Source organism: Lissotriton vulgaris, chromosome 5 (assembly GCF_964263255.1).
Source record: "Lissotriton vulgaris chromosome 5, aLisVul1.2, whole genome shotgun sequence".
Classification (NCBI taxonomy): Eukaryota; Metazoa; Chordata; class Amphibia; order Caudata; family Salamandridae; genus Lissotriton; species Lissotriton vulgaris.
Genome location: NC_141693.1, coordinates 1,046,585,218 through 1,046,611,591, shown reverse-complemented (window position 1 = coordinate 1,046,611,591; position 26,374 = coordinate 1,046,585,218). Strand labels below are relative to the sequence as shown.

The 26,374-nt window shown below is 46.9% G+C and overlaps 1 protein-coding gene across 3 annotated transcripts in view; it reads left to right on the top strand.

Annotated features, from left to right (window-relative positions):
- SEMA4G (semaphorin 4G) overlaps positions 1 to 26,374 on the top strand; it is a 698,845-nt gene that overhangs the window by 636,961 nt on the left and 35,510 nt on the right. For all 3 annotated transcript variants that reach the window (XM_086922681.1, XM_086922680.1, XM_086922682.1), the window contains exons 13-14: positions 694 to 848; positions 23,969 to 24,030. In XM_086922681.1, coding sequence (XP_086778807.1) covers positions 694 to 848; positions 23,969 to 24,030 — 217 coding nt within the window. The remainder of the gene's footprint in view (positions 1 to 693; positions 849 to 23,968; positions 24,031 to 26,374) is intronic.

Genomic DNA, 26,374 nt, shown 5'->3' with positions numbered 1-26,374 from the left:
TGACAACTCTCCCGAGTCTTGGATAATGAATCCAGTAGTTGTCACCTATGTAGGGCGGAAGGAGGAAGGTACATACTATGATGAAAAAAGCCAAGTACCTATGATCAGGGTTGCCACCTGGCCACTATTTTACAAACATGGCCAGCATTTGTATCTCATGGCTAATAAGATTATGGGGAAATCAACAACTCTGCTACCCCTTCCACACACCTTTAAAATATGGACTAAAAATACATTATGAAATCACTTCAAAAGTATCTTGGAGCCATCAAAACTATCCATAATTATAGGTCACGCAAACAGAAGTTGGGTTGCCTGGTTAAAAAAAGACAACTATACACATATTCTTACTCGAGTACGAGCTTCTGACCCCTCCAGAATCTTGAAAGGCTTTCACTGAGAAATATGGCCGCTGAGCCCTGCCAGTGGGCCACCATTTCTAGGCAGAGCAGTTTAACATTTAGACGTGCTTTCTGGGTAAAGGCTGTGGGTATTACTTTAAATGGAAGGCTGGTGTTAATGCACATCCCTCTAGCGGGGTCCCAAGATATGTACGTTTTGGTCACAAGATATATGTTTTGACCAGTGTTGTGTTGGCGGTGGTTGAAGGGTGTGATTGATGGGTGAGTAGGGGGATGCAACAGTGTGACGTGCTGCGGCTCATTGACTGATCCTCTTTTTACCATTCTTCAGGGGAGTCTGTACGTTGGAGCTCCGAGTGGCGTCCTACAGCTGCCCCTATCTACCTGCAGCAGGTATGCTTCCTGCTACGACTGCATCTTGGCCAGAGACCCCTTCTGTGGATGGGATGGAGCCGTCTGCAAAGAGATCGCCACAGCAAAGGACAGGTAACTGTTGGCAGGCTGACCTGTTATTAAACTGAATGCCTTTTCAATCCTTCCTACTAAGCAGCCTGAGGCCAACTTGGACGCCTCTTCAAGTGGCGATGACTCACTTGAACAACCTGTAGTTTGGAAAATAGTGGTTGGCGGCCAGACTCTTTTAACTGGAAGTGGTCATTTGCATAGATTTTTCCACATCTGCAAGCAAACTCTGTTCCTCTTGCCAAAACACCTCCAGTTGGCACTCCTACTGCAGTGCCATTCCTGGCTCTGTGCAGAACACACCTTAATCTGTTTTCAGACACTCATCACTTCAGTATTGCGACAACTCTGCACGCAGCTGTTAAAGGGACCTGGGATAAATGCATATGGCCCAGCATGCTGGAAGGATGACAAACCTGGTCAAGCATAGCGCCCGCCATCAAAATGGCCAAAACCTGTTCCACATTTCATCATGGTGGCATCTCATGCCGAAGGTAGGGTTGATAATGATGGCTGTGTAAAGACAGGAGGTCGACTGTCACTGATGACTAAGTAATAGGTGGTATAAGCATGAATTATTGTGATGTAGTCATTGCACTTTAACTGATGCAGAGCTGGTACCAGCTTATTGACTGTGCCACGTGGCAGGGTTTTCTCATGATCCAGTGTGGTATTATCACCATGCACTTTCAACTTTATCGTACATCTAGCCTTGATGAAATCCCGATATGTAGGCAGTGAAATACGTATCCGCTGTCAATCACTGTGAAACCTGATGAGCAGAAAAGAACACATAAAAAACCATTGTGAAAGACTACTTTGAAACATATGAAGTTTTGGAATCTATGTGTACCTTTTCTTATTTCAAATGGACCGTAATTCCTCAAAGAAATTTTTCGGGGCGATATAGTCTGTTTGCGTCTTCCATGCTGATGAACCCTGCAGCCAGTATTTATTTTGCGGGGATGTATTGCCCCTAGAGTGAGGGCCTTTGTCGCTGTTGATATATCTACACGGACAGTGGTCACGCAATCACATTCGCTTTATGTGCCAGGCGCCAAATTTGGCTGAGATCTTTGGTCCTGTGTGACTTTGGACAATACAAACGTTCACTGATAAATTCAGGGGCGATCTCATTCGCTGAATTAAAGATAGCTAAATATATCATTTTGATACTTTTAATTGCTTTCAATATGAAACTGAAATCACATGACATTTTCTATCAATCCCAGTTCAACAGATGCCCAAACACGTATTTTCCACAGAGATTTTCTAAAACATTGTACACTTATTACAGAGGCATGCAAGGGATCCCATTCCTCATGATCTGGTCCCTCGCCAGTTTGCAAAAACCCACAAAATACTGGTAAAATGTTGGCAAAGCATGTAGATATATACACAGTGCAGACCACAGGCTGCTTGAACCTGTGCAGTCACATTTATTCCCCCACTGTCCTCTCCCATTGATTCAGTCTTGTTGTGTCTCTAACTTCTTCATGGAAAATCATCAAAGATCTTGATCGTGTGCCACCTGCCTGGAGTATGACATATCCAGTAATGCCCGAAAAGAGGAAACCATTACACAAATTATGGCACTGCCCAGCATGCCAAGGGCCAGGTGTGAGCTTTGCTTAATTAGAGGACACAAGACTTGCCAAGCAGCACAAGAAGGAGCCACGCCAGATGTTCTAGTACTTACGAGTGTAGTATTTGCTTAGCCGCCAGCAGGCAGCTTCAGGGGGAAAAGGTAGTCCTTGAAATGCCATTCAAACTCTGTAAAATATAGGCAATCCTAAAGAAGCATGGACCCTGCTGGGTGCACATCTCAGCATGGCATCACATATTCTTCATGTTGATAGGCAAGTGACCTAACTGTAAGGAAACAAATAACTGTCTCCTCCCCTCAGAAACATCCACAGTGACAAAGGTGAAGAATGGAGCACTCCGGGTCCTGCAGCCCACCAGCATCAGAGGGCCAAAAAACAAAACCTCATTGGGGGAGACATCCCAGCGCCAGCCCGTTGCCAGGAACCTGTAAGCAGAGCCAGCCATGGAGATAAGGCTGTTCTATGGGCAGGGTGGATTATATGGATAAAGAGGGGAAGGAACCAAAGGCAGTGAACTAAATAATAGTGTAGAGGGAGTTTTAAAATTAGCATACTTCTAAAATCTTTATAGCTTAGCTTGGGGACAATTGTCCCTCTATAGAGGACACACCATCACACAGTTAGGACTGTGGCGAAGAATGCATGGACTTGGAATGAAGAGGTTTGCCCTTGAGTAGTCATGGCATTTGTAATCAGCTGGTTCTGCATTGGCTCCTTAGCAAAGAAAACTCATATGTCAAAGTCATCTGCCTACTACACAAGGTAGTACATTGCTTTGTCTTGCGATAACTTTGAGGGTGTTCCACCCTTGCCAGCCATCATTGCGCTTTTAGGCCATCCAACCTAAACAAACTTCCACAAACTCACTGAATTATCAGCACTTTGATGCAAGACCTCACAAGGCGTGGAGTTCAAACTTTGAAACTCTACTGCATGTTCTCCACCACTAAAGCTACGCCTTGCAGAAGATTTCTTTAAACATTAGTAAGGCCTGAAGAGCCATCAGCTTTGTGCAGCTCATGGACAATAGCACCACAGGTGGAGTTCCCCCCGCTCCCCATGCTCAAAGGCTCTACTCTATTACTGCCTTTTACAGCCTTACTTCAGAGGAAAGGCACCGTGGAGTGGTATGAGCACTTTATGACATAATAAAACAAGCCAATGAATTTAGTTAGCTAAAAAATTTATTCAGCGCTTTATGGCTACACATTATTCTCGATGCCGGTTTATATTTCTGAATGCTGTATCATGTTAAGTTATATGTATGCTAACAGTGGAGTATGTCTTCTGCATGGAAGTATATTTTGCTTACTATTCCAAATAAATGCAGTTTTACATGACGAAGGATGGGGACTGACACTTAGGCGGGATGTGTTTATAACTTTGTTAACTCTGTATTTTATATCGTTAGGTTAAGTCAATAGTCTCTATTGCATGCATCACAAAGGCTGCGTCAAGGCACAAGTATGGGAAAATGGGCGGATAAGGTAACAGAAAGTAAAGAAGCATGAGCTTCTGGGCTAGTATGTCCCAACAAACATTTGAATTACCACTTACTCTCTGTGACCTTAGTACTGCCCAGCCTTGACAGTGCATGCCGCAATGCAGCTCATTGGCAAGGATATGCAAAATCCCCGAGCATGCTCATCTCTTTCTATATTTATACACGTCAAGACTTAAGATAGGGGTTCTCTCTTCTTTTCAGAATTATGATCCCCAAAAACCTGCAGTAAAGATGTGAACATATGACAGCTCGGTTTTCAGTGGTGAATGCTCTTCTGCCGTGCTCTTAATCACTGACAATGTACTACCATTTCCAAAACAGAGGGACTTTGGGGAGTGTTTATCCCTTTTTAGGTCTCGCTAGCGAATGCAGCGCAGCTGCTTCATGTGGCGAGTCTCTATTGTTGTCGCTTTCCTTAGCGAAGGCTTGGCGAGACTCTATTGTTGTCGCTTTCCTTAGCGAAGGAAGACAAACCATGTGCGCGCCCGGAGAGGCGATGTGCACGTGCATGGCGTCTCCTCTCTGGTGTCTCCTTTGTAGTGATAGGAGCTGTCACGTGCACTTGATTTATTAGCGCTTGCAAGCATTCACCGCCTGAGCAGGATTTAAGTGGTCCTTTGATCTGTAGGGCAAAAAAACCTTCCATCGTCTGCCTGGCAGTAACGCTTTTTTTCTTAAGACTCGGCTCAGCTAAAACAATACACGTTCTAGTATCCTCACTGGCAAAAACGTAAACTATTAAATCACTGGTGTCCTAGACTATACTATTTGCTTCGATTTTCAGTCTAATGTCCGAGTATTACTTCGTTGACTCAATGTCTAGTAATGAAATTAATCTGTAAGATCAGCAACGTCCAGGATGGGCTCGAGAGAGGCAGGCAGGCAGCTGTCTCCCAACACTCCAGCCATCATAATCCCTTTCCTCCACTACCCGACATGCCCCCCGACCTCCCCTGTTTCTGACAACGCAACTGACAATAGTACATTTTGCTGCTGCAAAATCCGGATTGCTGGCAGCTCCGCCAATGCACCTCACTTCACTGCGTATTACTATAGTTATACCAATATTTCTCACACGGAGCGTGGCTCTCTCGTGCAATGTCCACTGGTGTTTTCTACTAGTTATATAATGTGTAACTGTAACGACCGGATTCTCGAACCAGATGAGATCAGCTCCTCAGAGCACCTCCAACCCAGTCGGAACGTAATCACCTCCCTCCTTAGATCGTATTTACAATAGGTATATATATATATATATATATATCTTGTACCTAAGGATGGGGAAATAGCAATATACATGCATAGGTTTTTTACAATATCCCACTCATACCAGTTAGTCTCACGGCGACTTAGGCCCAGACTAGTCTACCCTAGGGCAGTTCTGATTAGTTACCATTACACACTAACCACAATCAGTGTTCACTCGGCAAGTCGCAATCCTGCGTGCGTACGCACTAGTCTGCAGTCCTAGTGCTCTCTTCCTCACAGCCCGGTCCACAATCCGGCGGACCTAAGCACTGGTGTCCCCCCCCAGTGTTCTCTAACTCACAGCCCGATCCGCAATCCGGCGGATCTAAGCACTGATGTCCCCCCCAGTGTTCTCATTAACGCCGCTTACCAACGACGATCACTCTCCTATGAATACCTTTGGAAGGAATCTCTCATTGGCTACTCGGGATATGATACTACAATAACAGGAATTACCATAACTTGCCAAATTAAAGCATGTATCCGGTATTCTACACATCAAGGGGTCCCTCTCTCCCTCATTGCTCAGTCACCTCTTACCTGACCGGGAATTACATCCGTTCATGAAAACAATGCCTGACTAGAAGAACAGGTTACCCTGATTGAACAAGAATACGAGGCACATGTTGGTTCACTAAGAACTGGGGTATTTTATTACAATAATCATAAAAACACAATACTATACTATGACATATATCCTGCAAAGAAAAGTGAAAGGTTAGAATGTGCGCACTATAAGTCATGGGCAGACGTCACCTTATGGACACGAAGTCGGGGTTCGGCAGTCATCTAGGTTCCCTTCTCGTCTGTGCCTTGGCTTGTCTTAGAATCACACCTCAGCAGTCACGAGTACACGTCTGCACCGCTATGCTCTGTCTTCTCTGCTTTCCTCCAAGTCACTGGAACCTTCCTTTTATTAGCTGTTGTGTCTCTCTCTCTCTCGCCGTTCTGCGCTATTTCTCTCCCCTCTTCAATCTTTCTAAGAGAGTATCAGCTTCATGATCTTTCTCGGACTTCAAAATGGCGACCATCTGCCTGGAAATAATTAATGGCATTGATGCTAACGGCTAGCTGCCGCCTACAGACTGACTGACTTGCTGCCTCATACTTTCGCTAATATGGAAGCTTGTCCATTCATGGAAAGTTACGGCCAGTAACCTGCCGCCCACCAAATTCTTGTACCTCCCCGTACCAAGGACACGTTCCCAGCCGGCCGGCCTGATGTTGTGTCTTCGGAATGGAGAAAAATACAGTCTTTCGATAAGGGCCAGCCTGAGCCGGTTCTCTCCAGGCGAACAACACTTCGAAACTAAAACATTACACTTGACCTAGAAGCATCTCAAGCTGCCGGGGCAGAAAGCAAGATGGAGTCTCTCCCGTTTGAGGCCTACAAGGCCCGAAATAAGCATAACTCCACAGAAGGTATACTAGCACTCTTGCAAAAGGACAGATTATCACTAATACTAATGAATCTATCCCCTAACGTAAGTTTATAAGCCCTGATCTAAGGAAAAGGGTACGAAAGTGCATTACTGTGCCTGATGAATAGGCCCTGTCTGTGGTTCTAATCCCTGCACTAGAATGATAATAGACTAGAGTCATATCCAATCATCCTCCCTCAAAGGAGGGCCAAAAAAGTCGGTCAGAACAGTAACGTAACTGGTGCTCATGTAAAGCGCTCCAATACCTTCGGGTCGAGTTCGCGCTATGTAATGTAATGTAATGTAAAATAGCATTTGTACCGCGCTGCATTCACTCCAGGGAGCATCAAGGCGCCAGATACTGATTCAGTGATGAAGGAAGCAGGTAGGGAGTGGATGGGACTCACCCAGCTGTTACACTAGTGCTCTAACGTGGGAGTCCTGAAGCTTGAAAATCCAGGTTTTCAGTCCCTTTCTGAAATCTTTTTCCTTGTCTATGGCACGGAGGTCGGGGGGGAGAGTGTTCCACGCTTTTGCTCCGAGTACTGGAAGGGATTTGCCACCTCTCGTGCTGAGCTTGAACCTAGGAACTGACAGGAGATTAGAGCTAGATGAACGGAGATTGCGAGAGGGATGGTATCTGGCGAATCTCTGCTGTAGGTATTTTGGTCCCAGAGCATGGGTGGCTCTAAAGGTGATAATCAGTATTTTAAAGAGGACTCTCTTATTAATTGGGAGCCAATGTAGAGTATTTAGTGCAGATGATGCAGAAGATTTCTTCGGCCATTTAAGGACTAACCTAGCTGCGGCATTCTGCACCATTTGAAGTTTATGTGTGGTGGTTTTTGTAGTGCCTGCATATAGACTATTACAATAGTCTATCCGCGATGTCACCAGAGCGACTGTTACCGTCTTCCTAGCCTCAAAAGGAAGGAGGTCGAAAAACTTCCTGAGTCCTTTAATAATGGCAAAGCAGTTACCTGCCACTTTCAAGGCTTGCTGCTTGAAAGAGAGATTGCTGTCAAATGTAATCCCTAGGTTTCGTGCCGATTGGGTAGTGTTCGGTGGGATTTCTGCCTTTTCTGGCCACCAGGTTTTGGGCGTGAAGTTGTTATTTGGGCCCATTGGCACGATTTCTGTCTTGCCTGTGTTGCATTTTAAATGATTGGCTTTCATCCAATCAAAGGTTGCCGTGAGGCAGCTTTTAAGTTTTTCTTCCCATTCCTGTGTGTCTTTGTCCAAAACCAATATCAATTGAGTATCGTCGGCATAGGCGACTACATCAATTCCAAATGACGATATTAGTTTAATTAGAGGGGCGGTGTAGACATTAAACAGCGTTGGGCTGAGGCTTGAGCCCTGTGGTACGCCCATCTTTATCAATTTTTCCTTGGAGCGAAATTCTCCGAGAGTAACTACTTGTCTCCTGTCACTCAGGAAGTTTTTGATCCATTCCAACACTGTGCCAGAAATGCCAGAGGTTTCAAGTCTGTTAATCAGAATGGCGTGTGACACAGTGTCGAAGGCCGCCGACAGGTCCAATAAAATCAGGACGGCCTTCTTACCCTGGTCCAGGGCCATGCGGATGGTATCTGAGGTGAGCAGGAGGGCAGTTTCCGTGGAGTGTTGAGCCCTGAAACCCGATTGATTAGGATGCCAGGCTTCATTTATATATATTATTTATATATAAAACTCTTTTTTTAAAGTGGTCATTCTAACACTGCTTTGTCAATGCACGTCACATAAATAATGCTTCATTTCACTATAAGCATCACGTAGGGCATAAAAAGGTCTCCTGAGGTGCTTCACTTCAGTAACATCGTTTATACGTATAATCAGTTCCCTCAGAGCGCTCCCAAAGCACCTCAGTTTATAACCTCAAAATTCTACTGTATAGAAAACACTCAGCTCCGCAACTGCGCCTCATTGTAATGCCTTCTGCTGTTAATATACTGTGACCACACACTGGTCATAGAAAGAACTTCGCGTTATTGCATACACTCTACTTCTACGCTCTGCACGGTCTGGGATTTCCCGTCTGCCTTCGGATAATCTATACTGCACTCTTCATAAGGATGAAACACTCATGGTGTGCCACGCCTCACTGCTGTGCATCACGGTATGTCACACTTTACATGGGTACAGTTGGGTGGATACATTGGTGAAGAATTCCTTCATTAAATTTGTGATCCAACGAAACTACGACTCCCGGGTTAGATTCTGCTCTGATGACGTTGCTATGCCCTGCTCCCTTTGAAAGAAAGTTGAAGGAATATATATTATCACTCCTTTAATGTTCTCTTTCCTTAGGGCCCAAAATCCACCACACGATCCGGGGCCTACTGACTTCGTCACACTGTTGAGGTTTCTCTCTTTCCACTGTACTGTGGAGCTCTCCCAGCATGTCTTGGTACTTGCTGAACAGAGCATGCTGGGAAGGCAGATGCTGGTGAATAGCTGCCCTCTGACGGTACTACCTTGGTGCTGTACCTCCCAGGTCAATAAACCTTTGTGGGGATACAGAAAGGCCCCCTCAATGTTGCACACGTTTCCAAGGAACTTAACACAGTGCTTCTTTTTTTTTTTTGATTTAAAAGATTTTTATTGAAAAATAAAAGTTGCATATACATATACATAGGCAGTTGTTCATAGTACATTTGTTGTCTCTTTCCCTTAGAGAGAGAGGGAGAGGGGGGGGGGAGAAGAAAAAGAAGAGAGGGGGGGGGGGGGCTCAGTAGTGTGTCTTCCTCAAGTGTTCAAGTGTTCGTCAAGACGTTCCCACATTAGCTCTTTGGGGGTGTGTTCTTTCGAGAGGTTGCCTGTGATGTTGTCTGCTCCTCTTAGGAAGGTGACCCAGTTGATCCATGTCTTGAAGTTTGCTTTTGCCGTGCTTTTCCAGTTCGTTAAGATTATCTTGAGGCCAGCTGTGAGAAGCAGGTCTAGTAGGTCTCTTTCTTCCCTGTTGTTTAGATCTGTCGTTACGTGCCCCGTTGCCAAGGTTGCATAGTTGATGTTTAAGTCTGTTTTGAACATGTCGTTTATGAATGCGTTTATTTGGCTCCAGAACTTCTTGACTTTGATGCATCCAAAGATGAGGTGTTCGAGTGTGCCCTCTTCTTTTTGGCAGTTCCAGCAGTCGCTTGATTCTGCTATGCCACTTTTGTGGAGTCTGGATGGGGTCCAGTACGCTCTGTGGAGTAGCCAGTATTTTGTTTGTGCTAGTTGCGGGGTGATTTTGTTTTTTGTGGCTGAACACCACATTTGCGCCTGTTCCTTTTCGTTTAGCTGTCTACCTAGGAGCGTTGCCCATGAGTTTGTTGTCTTCTTGTTTAGAGACATGGTGGCTGGGGCAATTAGTTTGTAGATCTTCGCTGTCTGGTGGCCTGCCGAGTTTAGCATTTGCACGTACTTGACGATGCTTGGCTCCTCTCGGGTTAGGTTTGCTTTGGTTATGGCAGTTCTTATCTTTAGAAATGTGTATAGCTCTTTGTTGGGGAGGTTATATAGTTGTTGTAGGTTTGCGAAGGTCAACTGCCTCCCCTTAGTTTCCATTTGTTTGGGGAAGCTGATTCCTTTTTTGATCCATGTGTCGTAGTTCATTGTTGCTCCTTGATATGAAATTTTTGCGTTGAGCCAGATGGATTCCCATGTTGTGCCTCTCAGTTTCTGTGTCATTCGCCTGTCCACTGTCATCAGTGCTTCTCTGGTGTGCTTCAGTATCCTGTTTGACCATAGGGGGTGTTTGTTTGCAGTCAGTATTGCTGTTGGGTGCAGGCCTTCCAGGAGTTCTCTCTCCAGTTCTAACCATACTGGCTTGTACTGTTGCGTTTCGTCAATCCACGCGAATCCTTGCTTGGCCAGGCAGGCCGTCTGGTAGGTTTTGAAGTTTGTCAGGTTTAGGCCTCCTAGTTCCTTCGCTAGCCTCAGTTTGGGTAGGCCTATTCGTGGTTTTTTGTTTTTCCATAGGAAGGTGTTTATCATGCTATCCAGTTTTTTGTGGAAGTTATCCGTCATCGGGAGCGGCATCATGCTTAGCGTGTAGTTTATTGCGGGAGTGATCATCATTTTGATCGTTTCGATCCTTCCCCACCAGCTGATGTATTTGGGCGACCACAGCTCTAGTCTATCTTTAATTTTCTTCAGCAGTGAGTCCTCGTTGTGTTGTGTTGTGGCCGTTAGGTCTCTCCCAAACAGCAGGCCTAGGTATTTGAGAGGGCTTGTTTGCCAGGCTAGGCCGGAGTCTCCTAGTACCGATTTTGTGGTGTGGACGTTCATTGGCTTGCACTCCGATTTGTCCTTGTTGAGTTTGTATCCGGATACCTCTGCGTATTCCCCTATTGTCTCCATTAGCGCTGTGATTGATGTTGATGGGTTGGTTGTGGTGATGAGGATGTCGTCGGCGTATGCTGCGAGTTTCACTGTTTTGCCTCCGATCTTAACACCCTTTATCTCTTCATTGTCTCTTATTTTTGCAAGTAGTGGTTCTAGTGCCAGTAGGAAGAGGCCTGGTGACAGTGGGCATCCTTGCCTGGTCCCTCTCCCTAGTAGGAGTGGTTCAGATGTGCTTCCGTTCACTACTATTTTAGCTCTTGGTTTGTTGTATAGGGCCATTGTCATTGCTATGTATTTTTCTCCTAATCCGAATTTTGTCATGCAGTTCCTTAGGTTGGGCCACGAGACTCTGTCAAAGGCCTTCTCCGCATCCAGTGCTATCATGACAGCCTGTTCGTTGCTCTGTGTTGTGTGGTTGATTAGGTGGCATAGCAGCCTTGTGTTGTCTTGTGACAGCCTGTGTTTGATGTATCCCACTTGTGAGCTGTGTATGATGCTTGGTAGGATTCTGTTTAGTCTGTTAGCGAGCACTTTTGCATAGATTTTGCAGTCCACGTTTATGAGCGATATGGGTCTGTAGTTTTTCGGGAATTGGGGGTCTTTCCCATCCTTGGGTATTATTGTGATGTTGGCCTCCCGCATGGTGTTTGTCATCTCACCTTTTTGTATGCAGGCGGTGTATGTGTCTGCTAGTATTTCCTTGATTTGTGGGGCGTAGGTCTTGTAGAACCTGGTGGAATACCCGTCTGGCCCTGGTGCTTTGTCGTTTTTTAGCTGGTTGATTGCGGTTTCTATTTCTTCTACCGTTATGTCTGCCTCTAAGGGGGCTTTCTCTTCCTCCTTGAGCTTCGGTAGATTGACTTCTTTGAGGAATGAGCGGCCACCGTCTTTGCTCAGGTTTTTGTCCTCAGAATATAGTTCTTGGTAGAAGTCTCTGAAGGCCTCCAGTATGCCCTTGTTTGTTGTTTGCGGTTTGTTGTTTTTGTCTGTTATTGCTGCTATCGTGTGTTGTCTTTGCTTCCCCTTGAGGTAGGACGCTAGCTGTTTCCCCGCTTTGTTCGCCCTGCACAGGTTCACTGACTTAAATTTTGTTAGCCACGAACCTGCTCGTTCACTTAGGATTTTATTCAGTTCGTACTTTTTTTTCGTGAGCGTGGTGAGTGTGTTCTTGTTGGTTAGGTTCGCGCGGTGGCCCCTCTCCAGTGCTGCTATTTCCTCTTCTATCTCTGAGATCTTTTTGTTCCTACTTCTGTTCATCCTTGATTTGATGTTTATCAGCTTGCCTCTCAGTGTTGCTTTGAGCGCTTCCCAGATGGTGTCTTTCCCCACTTCGCCGTTGTCATTGTCTTCCAGGTAGTTCTTAAGTGCCTCCTCTACTTCTTTAACATTCTCTTTGTTCTGTAGGATGTCGTCATTTAGTCTCCACCTTCTGGTCACGCTCTCGTTGTGTTTGCCATTGAGGGTGAGGGATATGTGAGCGTGATCAGAGACGGTTATTGGGGCTATCTCCGTATTCTCAATTAGGTGCGTGTGGTTGTTGGACATCAGTATGTAGTCTATCCTGCTGTAGGAGTTATGCGGGTGTGAGTAGAAGGTGTACTCCCGCGCTGTGGGATGCTGTAGCCTCCACGGGTCAGCTAGGTGGTGTTTGACGCATAGTTCTTTAAGGGTGTTGCTGCCTGGAGAGTTGTGGCTTGGCCTGCTTGGGTGTCTGTCCGTTGCTTGGTCCATTGTCTTGTTCAGGTCGCCAGCTACGATTAGCAGGTCTTCCTGTGGCAGGTCTGAGAGTTCGCCGTCTATCATTTGCCAGAAATCTTTATCTTCGGAGTTAGGCCCATAGATGTTCACCACGTGTATTCGGTCGGTTCCTCTTTGGACACTCGCTATTAGCAGGCGGCCGTCCTCGTCTGTTTTTGTCTTTTGGATGGTGAGGTTGGCCTTTTTGCTTAGGATGGTTATCACGCCTCTCTTCTTTCCGTTGGCAGGTGAGCATATGATGTCGCCTATCCATCTGGCCTTGAGCCGTTTGGCCTCCTCCTGAGAGAGCTTGGTTTCCTGTAGCGTGTAGATGTCCCCCTTGAGTTTTGCCAGGTGTTCTAGTATTTTCCTGCGTTTGACTGGATGGTTTAGGCCTTTGACGTTCATGGAGATGGCTTTAAGGTTAGTGGATAGATTCACCGGTGTTTGGTTTGTCATGGTGGTTTGTTGTTGCCGCTGGTTGTTCTGTCGGCTTCTCTTTTGGATTTGGAGATGCCTGCTTCCGTTGTCACCGGTTGACAGGTTTCCCCCCCCCGGGGGAACAGTGAGCTGGGTTGGAGTAGGGGTAGGAAAAAGCTGTGGGAGTAGGAGTAGAGAAAAGTGTGGGAAAGAAACCAAAAGTAGTTATGCATTGTGCAAATGTCTGTTATCTCGTTCGCCTTTATGCCTGCCTGCCCCCCCCGCCCCGTCTGCCCCCCCCCCTCCCATCCCTCCCCCCTCCCTCCGCCTGTAGAAAATTGGGTGTGTGACAGCAAGGATCCTCACACTTCCCTCCCCCCCAAGATAGTCAATGTCTTTGCAGGATACAGTAAGAGGATATGGTCGCTGTTGGTCGTCATTGTCTCTCTTGTAATTAGCAGCGATGAGGTAGAAACGTTGGTCGGATTGTGCGTTCTCGAGGTAGATCGTTGATTAAGGTTCGAGGTAGTGGTTGTTGAGGCTTGTCCCCGGCCTCCTGATTGTGCTTTTAGAGCTGATAAGCTGGTTGCGGACATTGTCTTTTCCTATGTGCGTGTCTTGGCCTTAGTTTGCGTGTAGTCCACGGTTCGCCCTTGTCATATGGCCTCTTCTTCGGCCTCGTCTGTCGATGCTCTCCTTTTTGCTCCTGGGCTTTGGTGTTCCATCTCTTCTGGGGTTGGTCCTTGTAGGTACCTGTGCAGGTCATTGGGGTCCTCAAAAGTTCTGCTCCCGAGTCTATCAGAGATCCTCAGTTTTGACGGGCCTGCGAAAGAGAAGGTGATGTTTTTTTTCCGCATGGCCTCCCGCTGGGCTAGGAAGCCCTTCCTCACTTCCACCGTCAGCTTTGATAGGTCCTGCGTGATTGTTACTTTCTTCCCGTTGATCGCCATTGGCTTGCCTTTCCTGGCTACTGCGAAGATTGCCTCTGTGTGGTTCTCTCGTAGTGGTTTGCATATTATTGGTCTAGGGGTGTTACTGTTCGATTGTTTCTTTGCTGGGATGCGGTATGCTTTGACGAGCTCGAGCGGTCTCTTGAAAGTGAGGCCTGTTAGTTGGGGGATCATGTCCTCCAGCATCCTGGCGCACCCCCCTGGGGCATCATTTTCCTCCTCCGGTACACCCAGCAGTCTTATGTTTCCTTTGCGACTTCTGTCCTCTTGCTCGGCCATCGATCTTTGTAGGGCTGTTGTTCTTTTTATGACCAGACCTAGGTCTTTGTGTGTTATGTTTGCGCGGTCTTCTAGGTTGCTGATTCTTTTTTCCGCCTCGTCTATTCTGCCATTGGCTCTGCTTTGCTCGGCTCTTATCGCGATTAGTTCCATTTGTATGCTGTCTACTATTTTTTTCGTTGCCTTCGCTAGGTCGTTGCCTTCTGTTATTTTCCTTAATAGTGTGTCCAGAGTAGTTGTTTCGCTGCTCAGGTCTTCGCGCTCTTTCGCCGGTGATGCCGTCGGGTCATTTTTGTTCTTCTTCTGGACATTTGTGACCAAACCGCCTTCCTTCCCAGCCATTACGTCAAAACCCCTCCTGACTTGGTGTGTTTGAGGTCTTACTTCAGTTGGTTGTCGCTTTGTCGGTGTCTTTTTTTGTCCTTCGTCCTCTTTCTTCCTTTGGATCGGCACAGTTGACAAATTGCAGTCTCTGAAGCGGGGTGGCCACTTGACCACTCTAGTCTTTGTCCTGGCTTCCGCCAGCCTACTGGGGGGTTAATCCTCTTTATTTCTCTTTGTGTCAGCCTCCTAGGGTTTTGTTGGAGCGCGTGTGTCTTCTTTTGGCAGGGGTGGTCTTGTCTTGTGAGCCTTGCGCTATTATGCGCCTTCAGCTGTGTCTCCTTAGACTCACTGAGCCGCTGTTCCCCTTGGTTGGCGCTGCCCCCTGGCTTCGGTTTGCACTACCTGTCTCCTCCTACCGTTGGTGATTTAGCTGTTTCTTTTCCCCCTTTGCTCGGTGCCTCTCGTTTTGTAGCCCTCCCCTGTCTGGGCTTCGAAGTGCGTCCACCTCGAGGCAGTGTTGCGTGGTTGGGCTTCTGCTTATACGTTAGCAGCCCCCTACTAAGATGGCCGCCGCCCTAGTGGCCGGGCGTTGCAGTCGCAGCTGCGCTGGTGGTGGCTTAGGCGTTCCAGACGGCACCTCAGGGGCTTGTTGTTGTTGGTTGTAGCTGTGCTACCCTGTGGCGCGGTGTTGTTCTGATGATCGGAGGTCTGACCTCACCAATATGGCGCCTGCCTTCGCGCCCAGTGCCTTCGCTTTCCTTTCTGCACCCGGTCGTCTTAGCGCTTGCCGGGCTGGGCGTTCCTTTTGGTGTCGGGTGGCTGATTTTCCTATTCACGCTCCCTCTGTCCGGTGCGTTGCGCACTATAATTACTATAGTCTCTATCGGCTCGGGGGTGTGGCTTCGCTGACCTAACCAATGTGGCGCCTTTCTTTAGCGCTCTGTATTTGTCCCTCTCCTCTGCAGTCGGCCGCTTTGGCGCTCGTGGGTCGCTTTCAGTGCTCGCCGATCTCGCCGGGCTGGAGCTGCGTTTGGTGTAGGGGGTTGGGGTCTTCCCTACGCTCCCTCTGCCTGGTTGTTCAGCGCTGTTGTTTACTTCACCAAGATGGCCGCCTTCCGCGCCACTTCTCTGGTGCCCCCCTCCTGCTGTGCTGGTGCCCTTCGCTGGTTTTGGAGTTTGGGTCATGGGGGGGGTACGCTCGCCTGAGGGTTTCTCAGTTGCCGGCTTGCGGGAGCGCTCTTACTTGGGGATATCGGTGGTCGCTGTTTCCTCTTAGTGGCTCGCCGCCATCTTGTGCTTAGCGGTTCCGTCCCTCCGGCAGCTTTTTCAGCCCCGTGCCTCTCCTCAGCGTATTTCGCAGGCTCGGGAGAGATCGTATCGGGTGCCCCGGCTGTTCATGCACGTCCGCTTATGTTTCTTGGGTGTATCCTCGCATTTCTGTGTCTTTGCTCGCCGTTATTTGTCTCTGGGGGTCGGGAGCTCCGGACTCAGGTCTGCTGCCTCCTTGCCATCCAAGCCACGCCCCCCTTAACACAGTGCTTCTTTACCAATTCAAATGTAACTGTTTACAGGTGGTAACATGCCATTTTACTGCGTCGATATTGAAATTACACAACCCCTTCTACTGAACATTTGAGTAATAAAAGGAGCACTGACCTGTTACATTTATGAACATTTTAACTGACCGTTAGGCGTGTTTGCAACAGCTAAAACATTTGTTTTACAAAGGAAAGACCTCGCCCTATGTTGCCCCCAAATCAATCTACAAACTATTGATTACCTACTGAATATTAAAATATCCGTACTGGTATCCCCAACCAGAGGGATAAGCAAAACTGTGGTACAACACACCCTAATGACCAAATTGTAGTCTTGGTCTCAGAGGGCACAGTCTGGGTATGGCTTTCCCATACACCCACAACCCACATTGTGTGATTTTAGGCAAATTTCTTCCTCTCCATGTGCCTCTGTCTATACTCTGTAACATCTAGGCGAACTTAGAGGCTCGACACCAGAAGTCAGCGCTATACCTGAAGACCAGACAGATGAGGGACACTCCTGTCGAAGCCAGAAGCGCTTCACGGGTCACACCCCATCTCCCGCGGTACCTGGAGCGGGCCCTAAAACACGGGTTGCCCGCTGCACACATCTGAGATGCGGATTTCTGGGAAACATAAAGGCGACAGGTTCTCAAGGAATTTACAAGTAGAAAGAAAGGCCGGCGCAAGCCGGGCGAGAAAGGCAGGCAGCAGCCAGCTTTGGGGGCTCCGTTGACCGATCCTTCCATACAAAGATCCCTGATTGAGCCCATGGTCGCAGGTTTGATTCAGCTTTTCATCCTTTCAAGGTCGATACTACGAGCAGCATTGAGTCGGATAACAAACGTTTGTCATCTAGCGCCAAGAAAGTGTCTTGTGAGTGTCCATATGCTCTACAGCAATGCATGTTAGGCTGGCACCAGGCAAGAGAAGCGGCTTCTCCGGACGGTGGTACCCCTGGTGGCGGTAGACCCATGCCAACCAGCAATGGGAGGAAAGCCAGGCAGTTGCGAGGGATAGATGCGATGGTTTACAAGCGGCCCCTGAGCCGAGAAACCCCTAGAAGAACCTAAAGATGTCCTGGATCTTAGTAGCTGATGACAACAGTGAACTCGAATGAGTACATTTCCCCGTCTATTTGAATGGTTTTGCCCTCATTTAAATATAAATGACCAGGCATTTTCGGCTCAATCTGCAAAGCCAATTTAAGTGCACCAGTGGCATAAATTATGCGTAGATTCTTTTTTTTTGCAACTGACAAAACGTGACTTTGCACTATGAACTCAATTAATTCACACATAAGATATATATTACACCGTTATGAGCTTCTATTGCGCGGGAGTACATCCGCTCCGAGAGGCATGCATGGACGTTCCAGAGAGTGTGCCGTGGCAATTCGGTTAAAACCCACAAAGTTGTGACTTTCGGAGCACTCGCAGTTCCATCTCAGAACATTATCCATATTTTTCTACCATTGAATAAAGCAGCAGGGATGTCCAACACAGGTCGAGGAGTGAAAGATCAATGGAATAATTTATGAATATTCACATAAAGTACATTTGCATACATTGAATGTAAATGACAGTACTTACATAGTCATTGCAAATTCTGAAAACCCGGCATGGACCTGAGTGTGCCGGGCCTGTACTGGACTCCTTCCGTTCACAGGCTTCCATTCTTGGGCCTCGCCCTGCTGAACCTCATCACTTAACAGTATATTCTTTTGATGGCCGGTCTCTCGGGGTCTCCTTTCCTGCTCTAACATTCTGGAATATTCTAAAATTGTCAATCATTTTGGGGCCCCAATCACACAAGCTCCCCTGTAGACCAGTCTCTATACACTCTGAGATGGCTGCCCTTAGGCCGCATTATTGGCCGGCCCCAGTGTCACTAATACTACACTAGGAGAGCGCATGCGCTGTGTACATGCTTCGTATACCAAACACCTCGATTAGAAGCAGAAGAGCCTAAAGGGCTGGTGTTTTGCAGCTTTCAACTAGTTTTGTAAACAACAAACAACAGGAGGTAACCCATAAACCCAGTTGAGACCTGGGTAACAAGCATATGCAACAATGTCTCCACAAGTATCAATTCTAGGCAAGTTTAAGTATTCACACAATAGTTGTAAGAGAACAAGGGGATAAGAAAGAGAAGGAGACATCAATGGATTTGCAAAAAAATTGAAGACCTTGGTGTCTCAATCCTGTAAATTGTTGCCGAGAGATTGTTAACTGAGATTGGACAATTACTAATGTTTTGTATATAATATATCACTGTTCCTTTGCGCCGTCCCTCGTTGGTTTACACTTGTCACTTTGCGCCATTCACTTTTTTCACGAGAACCAACTTGAACAAGTAGTACAGGTTACATGCCATTAAATGTAACGTAGTGCTTTTTTCTTTGTTTTATCCAATTCTGAATATAAAACTGCTCTTAGCGTTTTTTGAAAATCCATTGAAGTCTCCCTCCCTTTTTATATGCCCTTGTTCTCTTACAACTATTGTGTGCCTGCTTCAACTTGTCTTGAATTGATAACTGTTGAGCCATTGTTATTTGTTGCATATTCAACTAGCTTTAGATACGATTAAAAGTGCTTTGAGTGCCTACCTCTATATTTTGTGAGTTGTCTCCTGTGTGTTGTATTGGTGTGAGGTCAGGTCGATTCGAAAGGTGACTGTAGCCAGACCCAGGGTTGGATTGGGATTAAAAATCGGCCCGGGCACGCTAAAAAAGTGGGGCACATTTGCATATTGCCTTTCCGCAAAACACTGCTTTGGCGAAATTTGATAAACAACCATTTGCAATGCAATAGGTTTCGCATTTACGCGAGTTTAAGCTATTGGCATTGTAAATGATAATCCTTTTTTTTAAGTTTTAAAAACGAAAACAAAAATAAAAGGCATTGTTATTTGTAATGGGAATAGCTCAAACTTGTGTAAATGCGAGACCTATTGCATTGCAAATGCTTGTTGATTTTTAGTTGGTCGCTCTTTATCTCCATTTCTTTTGTCCTCCATGTGTCATTTGTTCTTTCAGTGCGTCTCCAACACTTTCCTAAATAGGATAAGCTTTGAGGCAGTCCTGATGGATATGTGAATGTTGTTTTTGACCATGGGTGCATAGATGGAAATGCCTGCTGCCTCGTGTTTTCTTTCTTCACTTCTTAGTCTGCAGTCTAGCGATAATCTGGATGCTGAGACCCACCATAGGTGGAGAGCTTGTTGGCAAGATAACTAGGGTGCTAATTGTGATGGCTACTTTTTCATCCTTGGATGTCTCCTGCTCAGGTACGGGAGGGTGAGGTGGGCAGAACCCCTAACCATTTTTTCTAGTCTGTAAATATGTAGGCAGACAAGGAGAGCTGTTGCAGTTCCTTCACGATGGGGGTAATATGATCATATTTCTTGCAGCCCTGGATTAAACGTGCTTTAGCGTGCAATATGCCTGTAACTGGTGCCAGTGTGGTGCATGGAATGCCATGGAGCAGGGCATTACCACTATCCAGTTAAGGGAGTATGAGGACTAGAGCAGCAGTTCTGTAGTTGTTTTCTGGAAGATATGGTTTCACTTTCTATAGAAGAAAGAGCTGGTATCTGTCCATCTTTGCTTTTTGGTATTGTGTTCTTTTAGGGGAAAGTTGGTGTCTCACCATGCTGGTAGCACTTCTTTCTATTCCTGTGCTTTTCCAATCCCCATCTACCTCTACCTCATGCTTCCTCTGGGTTACCCGCTCATTCTTCTAAGCATGTCTTTTCACTAAATTTATTGGCATGTCTGTCCCTTAGCAAAGTGATGTACTACCTCCCTGTAACTCGCTCTCCTGCGACATTCGGTCTCTAGGTCTTCTGTCGTCTTTGACTGTATGTTTCTTAATATAGTTTTTTTGTCCTGATTAGATAGGACAAAAAAGCTATTTTTTTATTAAAAAAATAGCTTTTTTGTCCTATCTAATCAGAGAATAGAGCTATTATAAAAAATAATTGTAAACAAACAACCCCCAGCCGTACTTTTTTTCTCTATGAGTGAGCACTATCTTTTTTAACTCGCATCACATAACCTCATGTAAACTGAAGGGGCTATGCGTGTGTTCCTCAGTTGTGAAAACGCAGTATTATCTTTAACCACATGGCTGCTGCGGGGATTTTTGCGCTGTGCTGCAAATTGCGATTCTGGTGCAGATATGACGAGCTCAGCTCGTCATCAGCACACGACACCCGTGGGTGATGACGAGCTGAGCTCGTCATCAGCAGCGAAAGGGTTAAAAGTAGGGTACACAATGAGGCTGCAAAGCTAGAATAATCATTGCCTCGCCTCCCCAATCTGGGATAGTAACCTACTTCTGGTTCAAAGTATTTACATCAAGTCGAAATGTTTAATTTCAGGTCAAAGGATTTCATTTAGGGTCAAAGTGGTTCTTAAGGTTCCTTGCATCAGACCCAGTTCTGTCCTCAGGGAAACGGCTTCAATAAGGCAAAGTAACACACCTTGTTGATGGTGCCAAATTACTGCAAAAGGACTGCAAATGTTTTTTTAGTTGTATGGAGAGCATTCTTGTAGACAACATTCTTTTGCCTGGATCGTTGACAATTCTTACACCCTCACTGTCTGTTATCACTCGCTAGTGGCCCTGTGTCTACTTACTTCTTTGATGTATCCTGTTGTTGTGGTTGTTTGAAGAATGTCGCTGTCCAGCCCTTAGCGCCTTGGGTCCCAAATCACACTGTATAGAGTTGGGAGCAGGTGTGTGTTTCTTTCTTTCTAGCTGTCTATCTTTCACAATCTGAACCTCTTCCCCGGTACTCTGAAACATCCCTCTCCCTAAAAGACAAAGGACTCTTGGTGGCATCGTAAATATATTCTGGGGCCCCATGCAAGATATACTTTGGAACCCCGGTTCTGAACAACTTTACATGAATTACCCGTTTTTAGCTAATTCAAGCCCTCTCAATTATACCTTACATTTTCGGACACTGGCTACGCTAAATCAATAAAATAAACAATCAAAAGCTCAAGCTGCCTGGTTTTTGCCAGGCAAACAGTACAAAATAAAGCTTGAACTAGAATTGATAAAGCTATTTCTTTTTTCAACTTGGACCTAGTTTCTGTGTTTTGTAGCATGCTGTGGCATTCAGTATCTAGCCCAGCCTGTTCCTCACCTAGAGAAATAGAGGTAAAAAGCTAGAGAGTTGTAAACATGACAGAGTCAGAGGTAAAGGTACTCTTGGAAAAAGGATGAGGTAGAGTCAGGGGAGAAAGACATGTCCTCATATCTTCCTCTGGGGGGCATTTGGAAGGTGAGGGCCCTGGGCAATTTCCCCCTTTGGCCATTCTTTAAAACTGCTCTGAGGACTCTTATTGCGACTGATGAAGTAATTGTGGTGTGGTAATACCGCACCTGGTGTTGTTGACACTATAGGTGTCCGCAGTGCTTAATTTCAGCCTGTGTTTGCCGGTGGGGTCCACCGGCACTCATTTGTGGGGACCGCCACTATTTTTCCTTATCAGACATTTTCAAAGAGCAAGAAAAGGATAGAAAAATGTCACAAAGAGAGAAGAGAGAAAGCAGGAACTTGAAAGAGTGAGCTACAGGTGCAGGGGGTGTCTGGTAGTGAACTAAAGAGGCATGGGATGGATTCAAGACTACACAGCCTTGCCGACATTTATTATGACTGGCTGCAGGCTTCTGAGCTTTGGGAACCGGCACTCATTCTTTTACATATTGAGCACTGGAAATCTGTATTGATGGGATATAGTGGAGTTATAAGTAATGTCATGTAGGTCCTCTAAGGTGTGAAGAATAACAAGCAGAAATCTGTGCCATTGTACTGGTTCCCCCTTGATGGTTCTGCTTTCTGACACTTTTTGTGGGCATAAATTCCACCAGGTGTGACCTTGTAGATTTATCCCCAGAGCTACCTACATTATTACTGAATCTGCTACTATAGTAGATCTAAAAAAAATGATTTAAGTAGAATCTGATTTGCTCCCCAAATCTCTCTTAAGAGCCCAGTTGTAATGTGAGCCAAAGTGAAAAATACTGTAATTTGGTTTGATTGCCAGCTCGCCCTCACCCACCACACATTCTTCCCATCTCTAAAAAGCTCTATTTCCTAATGCACCAGCTTAGAAAAAACGTGTCATTTTAGTGCTTGAGAAGACAGAGGACTGTAGTGGGAGCCCTTATTAAAAACAAGCTCAACTATTCAATAGTATGCTTAGTGGAAAAGCGGTGCACAGACTGCAGGTTGTGCAAAATGCTGTTGAGTTTGCCTTGCTCAGGGGATCAAAAGACATGAATGTGTTTCTGGCATCCAGTGTGACCTACTTTGGTCATCAGGGGATTAGCTATGCTAGTTTTATCACCTTTCCTAGCTATAAAACCATGATTCTGGCTCTGCATGCCTGAAGGGTAAAATCCAAGCAAAGCCTGCACTGTGGCTGTCCGGTCCTACTTCTGGCCCTCTCATTGAATCTGATCAGTAGGAAAATTTTGATTCAAGGGTCCTCCAACATGAAACACTCCCCACCCCTTGAAGGCTTGAGAGCAACATTCAGTAGTTATGTAAATAACGAAAACTCTTGCTGTAGCTCTCTGTACTCCTACTCGCTAGTCTCCCATGGCGTGTGTCCAGCATATGCAAAGTGTGGACCTTGCTGTGCTGTAAGTAGGCCAGGGCCTGTCAGGGCTGCACTCTGGCCGAGCAACAGAATAATATATTGACTGACCCAATAGGGTACTGTTCTTTGTTGTTGGTCTTCTAGGGCCGAAGACTCTCTTCCTTTCCAGTAGAATAAGCAAGTTATCCTGCTGACTTTGATTATTCTTTGTCCAGTGTGACTATAGTTATGAATGTCATTGATACACATAATATTGACCTAAGTTGTCCTTTTTTAACACTTCAGGCCACAACCCTCTTGAAGGCTCTCATCTTTTTCATCCCACTTAAAGCACTGTAGAAAGTTTAAATAGACCAACAGCAGGAGACATTTCTAACAGTAGCTTTGCTGAAAAACATCTTCTAGTAGTAAAATTCTCTCCCCAAAATGTTTTGCCCAGAATGTTCTCTCACAAGTAATTTTTTGCAGTGAACTTCATTTCCAGGCAAAGTTGGGAAAGTCCTCAATCTTTGAAAACTGTAAATGTAAATGTAAATTGATACTTGTATAGCGCACTACTCACCCGCAAGGGTCCCAAGGCGCTTGTACGAATACCGCAGTGGAACCCATCCTGGCTTTCCCTGTGAGGCGTCCACTCCTGGGCACCCCCAGGGTGAAGGCCAGGCATCCTTAGCGTTGTGGGGGCCGTTGTGGAGATTAAGCAAGCTATTGCCCAGAGTTGCAGAGTGGGACTCCATGATTAGAATAGGCACCGAGGCAAGAATTATCAGGTCCGTGGAATTTTGAGCCCAAGACCCGCCGAGGCGGGGAATTGAACCCTGGTCCCGGGCTAAACCTCTGCATAAGGGTCTGCCGCTCTAACCATTGAACCACACTTCTCCAGGTGCTAACTAAATCTGACGCACTCAGGGCTCCATCTACAGAGTTACAAAGCTTTTTTCTTCTCTGTCTCTTCCGCTGTAACAGGGATTAGGCAATTGTCTGTTTTTGTGTTCCTTCCTGTCAATTTGATTTTCTTCAACTGTGGAGCTACCTTTCGCCTTTTCTCTAGACGATCTGCCTTCACACATTTGCTTTGAGGGTTTTCGTCTTTTTTTTGTTGTGCTTACTGATATTAAACCTTCAGCTTTCTTAAACCTGTTGTCTTTCTTGCTCTCTTTTGCAGAGCCCCGATGACGCAGGACGTGCAGCACGGCAGGGAAGGATGTCTGAACACTACAGTTGAAGGTAAATGTTTGTTTTAAACAAGCACTGGCGTTGCCAATAGGTTTCGCATTTGGAAAGTTGGAGCTATTGGTTTTGTAAATTACATTTTATATTTATATATTGTTATTGACAATGCCAATAACGATATATAAATATAAAATGTCATTTACAAAACCAATAGCTCCAACTTTCCAAATGCGAAACCTATTGGCAACGCCAGTGCTTGTTTTTGGTTTGAGCTGTAATTTTCTTTGGTTTAAAAAGTTTACCAGAAGACTATACCTAACACTGTTTTCTTAGTAAACCCACTGTGTAAACCTTCATGGTAACATTGAACCACAGTTCCTCAGCCAGTCACGATATAATAGGTCATATAAACACCTTGCATCCCTTAGGAAACAGTCCTTAATTAAAATATAGACACAATGAAAGGCAAATATACATTAAGGAAAAACATAACATAGTGCTGAAACGTTTGTTAAACATAATACATTGGGGGGGCGGAGCTAGCCAGCGTCGATGGCGGACGTGTGAGCTTTCGGCTCCTCGCCTAAGCCCCTAAAATATCCTGATAAACTATCCTATCGCATGCCGGCGTAGCTGTGTTCGGTGCCTGGTGACCCCTGGTACCCCCAGACCCGATTGAGCGGTCCGAAGCGGCCGTTAGTAGCGGAGAAAGCCAGGAGACGTCCCGCGAAGGAGAGAGATAGCGGACCAGGCCTGAAGCCGCGACCTGCCTTGCGGAGCAGACCGCACGACGTCACCCGACGTGCGGCTCCAAACACTGGAGGAGCCGGGGCGAGCGGTGCTGGACTCGGCGCGCTGCCGCCAGGACACACGGGAGGCCCCCTCCCAGCCCCACCGCACCACCCTAGAGCCAACGCCACGACACCCCCTCTCAGCCACACCTCAACGGAGAGGGCGAGCACGGTGCCGACTGAACACGGGCTGCGGAAACTTGGGAGACACGCCTTGGTTCGTCTGGGAGCATGCGCTCAGCGACATTACAGCTAGAAGGACACCGTCGCTAGCAAACCCGGAGGGGTTAGCATAAAATCCGCGGACTGCGGGGGCCTACACAAGAAGCTTACCGGAGGGGACGCTCTCGACATAGCCGCCATTTTGGCCCACATGCTCCTCCAACGCTGGTGTGGAAGCCGGGAGTGGTGAAGGGGTGAGCGAAGCGCCACTCTCGCGGCCCTGTCTAAACTGCGACGAGGCGTTTCTCAGCGGCAGAGCCCCCCCTTCAACTGGGAGGCCATCATGGGGAAAAACGATGCGACGCAGGCCAAACTCACGTTTGAACGCCGGAGGACGAAGGGGACGGAGCCACCAGCACCGGAGGCCTCCCCGAAAGGGGCAGCGGCGACAACGGCACCTGCGGAACTTCGGGACTTGCTGGCGGCGATGGAGAAGGGCATCCAGAACAGCATCGAGGCTGTGGGATCCAAGATAGACGCTTTGTCGTATCGCATGGACCGCATGGCGGAGCGAGTAGACAAACATGCGGAGCGCCTAGTTATGGCGGAAAGGCGCCTCACGGAGGCCGAGGAGGCGCAGACTGAGTGGGACAAAGACCGTCGGCAATTCGGCAGGCTGCTCCAAGTGATCCGTGACAAGGCCGAGGACTTAGAAGCGCGCTCCCGCAGATCGAACATTCGTATAACGGGGGTAGCGGAATCGACTTGGACTGGTAAGATGGAGCTCTATGTGGAGAACATGCTGAAAGTGCTGCTTGGGGAGGAGGCTTTCTCCCCAATGTTCATCGTGGAGAGAGCGCATCGCACTCTGGGCCCTCAACCTCAACCTGGCGCGCCTCCCCGACCCATCATAGCAAAGCTCCTGAACTACAGGGACAGGGACACGGCCTTGCGGCTGGCCAGGGAAAAAGGCCAGCTGCAGATGGAAGGCATGAACATATCGCTGTACCCCGACTTCACGGCCAAAGTGCAAGAGGAGCGCCGTCAGTTCGTACCGCATAAGAAACAGCTCCGCGAGTTGGGACTTGACTACGCGATGCTTTACCCGGCCAAGCTGAGGATTAACACTGGAGGGAAATCGTACTTCTTCACAGACCCTAAGGAACTGCAGAAGTCGCTGAAAACGTGGGCCAGGGAACGTAAGGAACATCGACAGCAGCACGGAGAGGACTCGGGGGCAGCATCGAACTTGGAGGAGCAGGACTGAAGCGGTGCACCCATTATGTATTGCTCACCACTGCGGATAGTGCCGTCGGACATGCCGCCACAAGGAAACTGCGCGATCCCATAAGGTGAGCTGTCCACCGGAACCATTTTGGAACACTAGATGTGAAACGGGAGTAGTGTCCACACCGCGAAGCAACCGGTTTTGCAGGGACAGACTA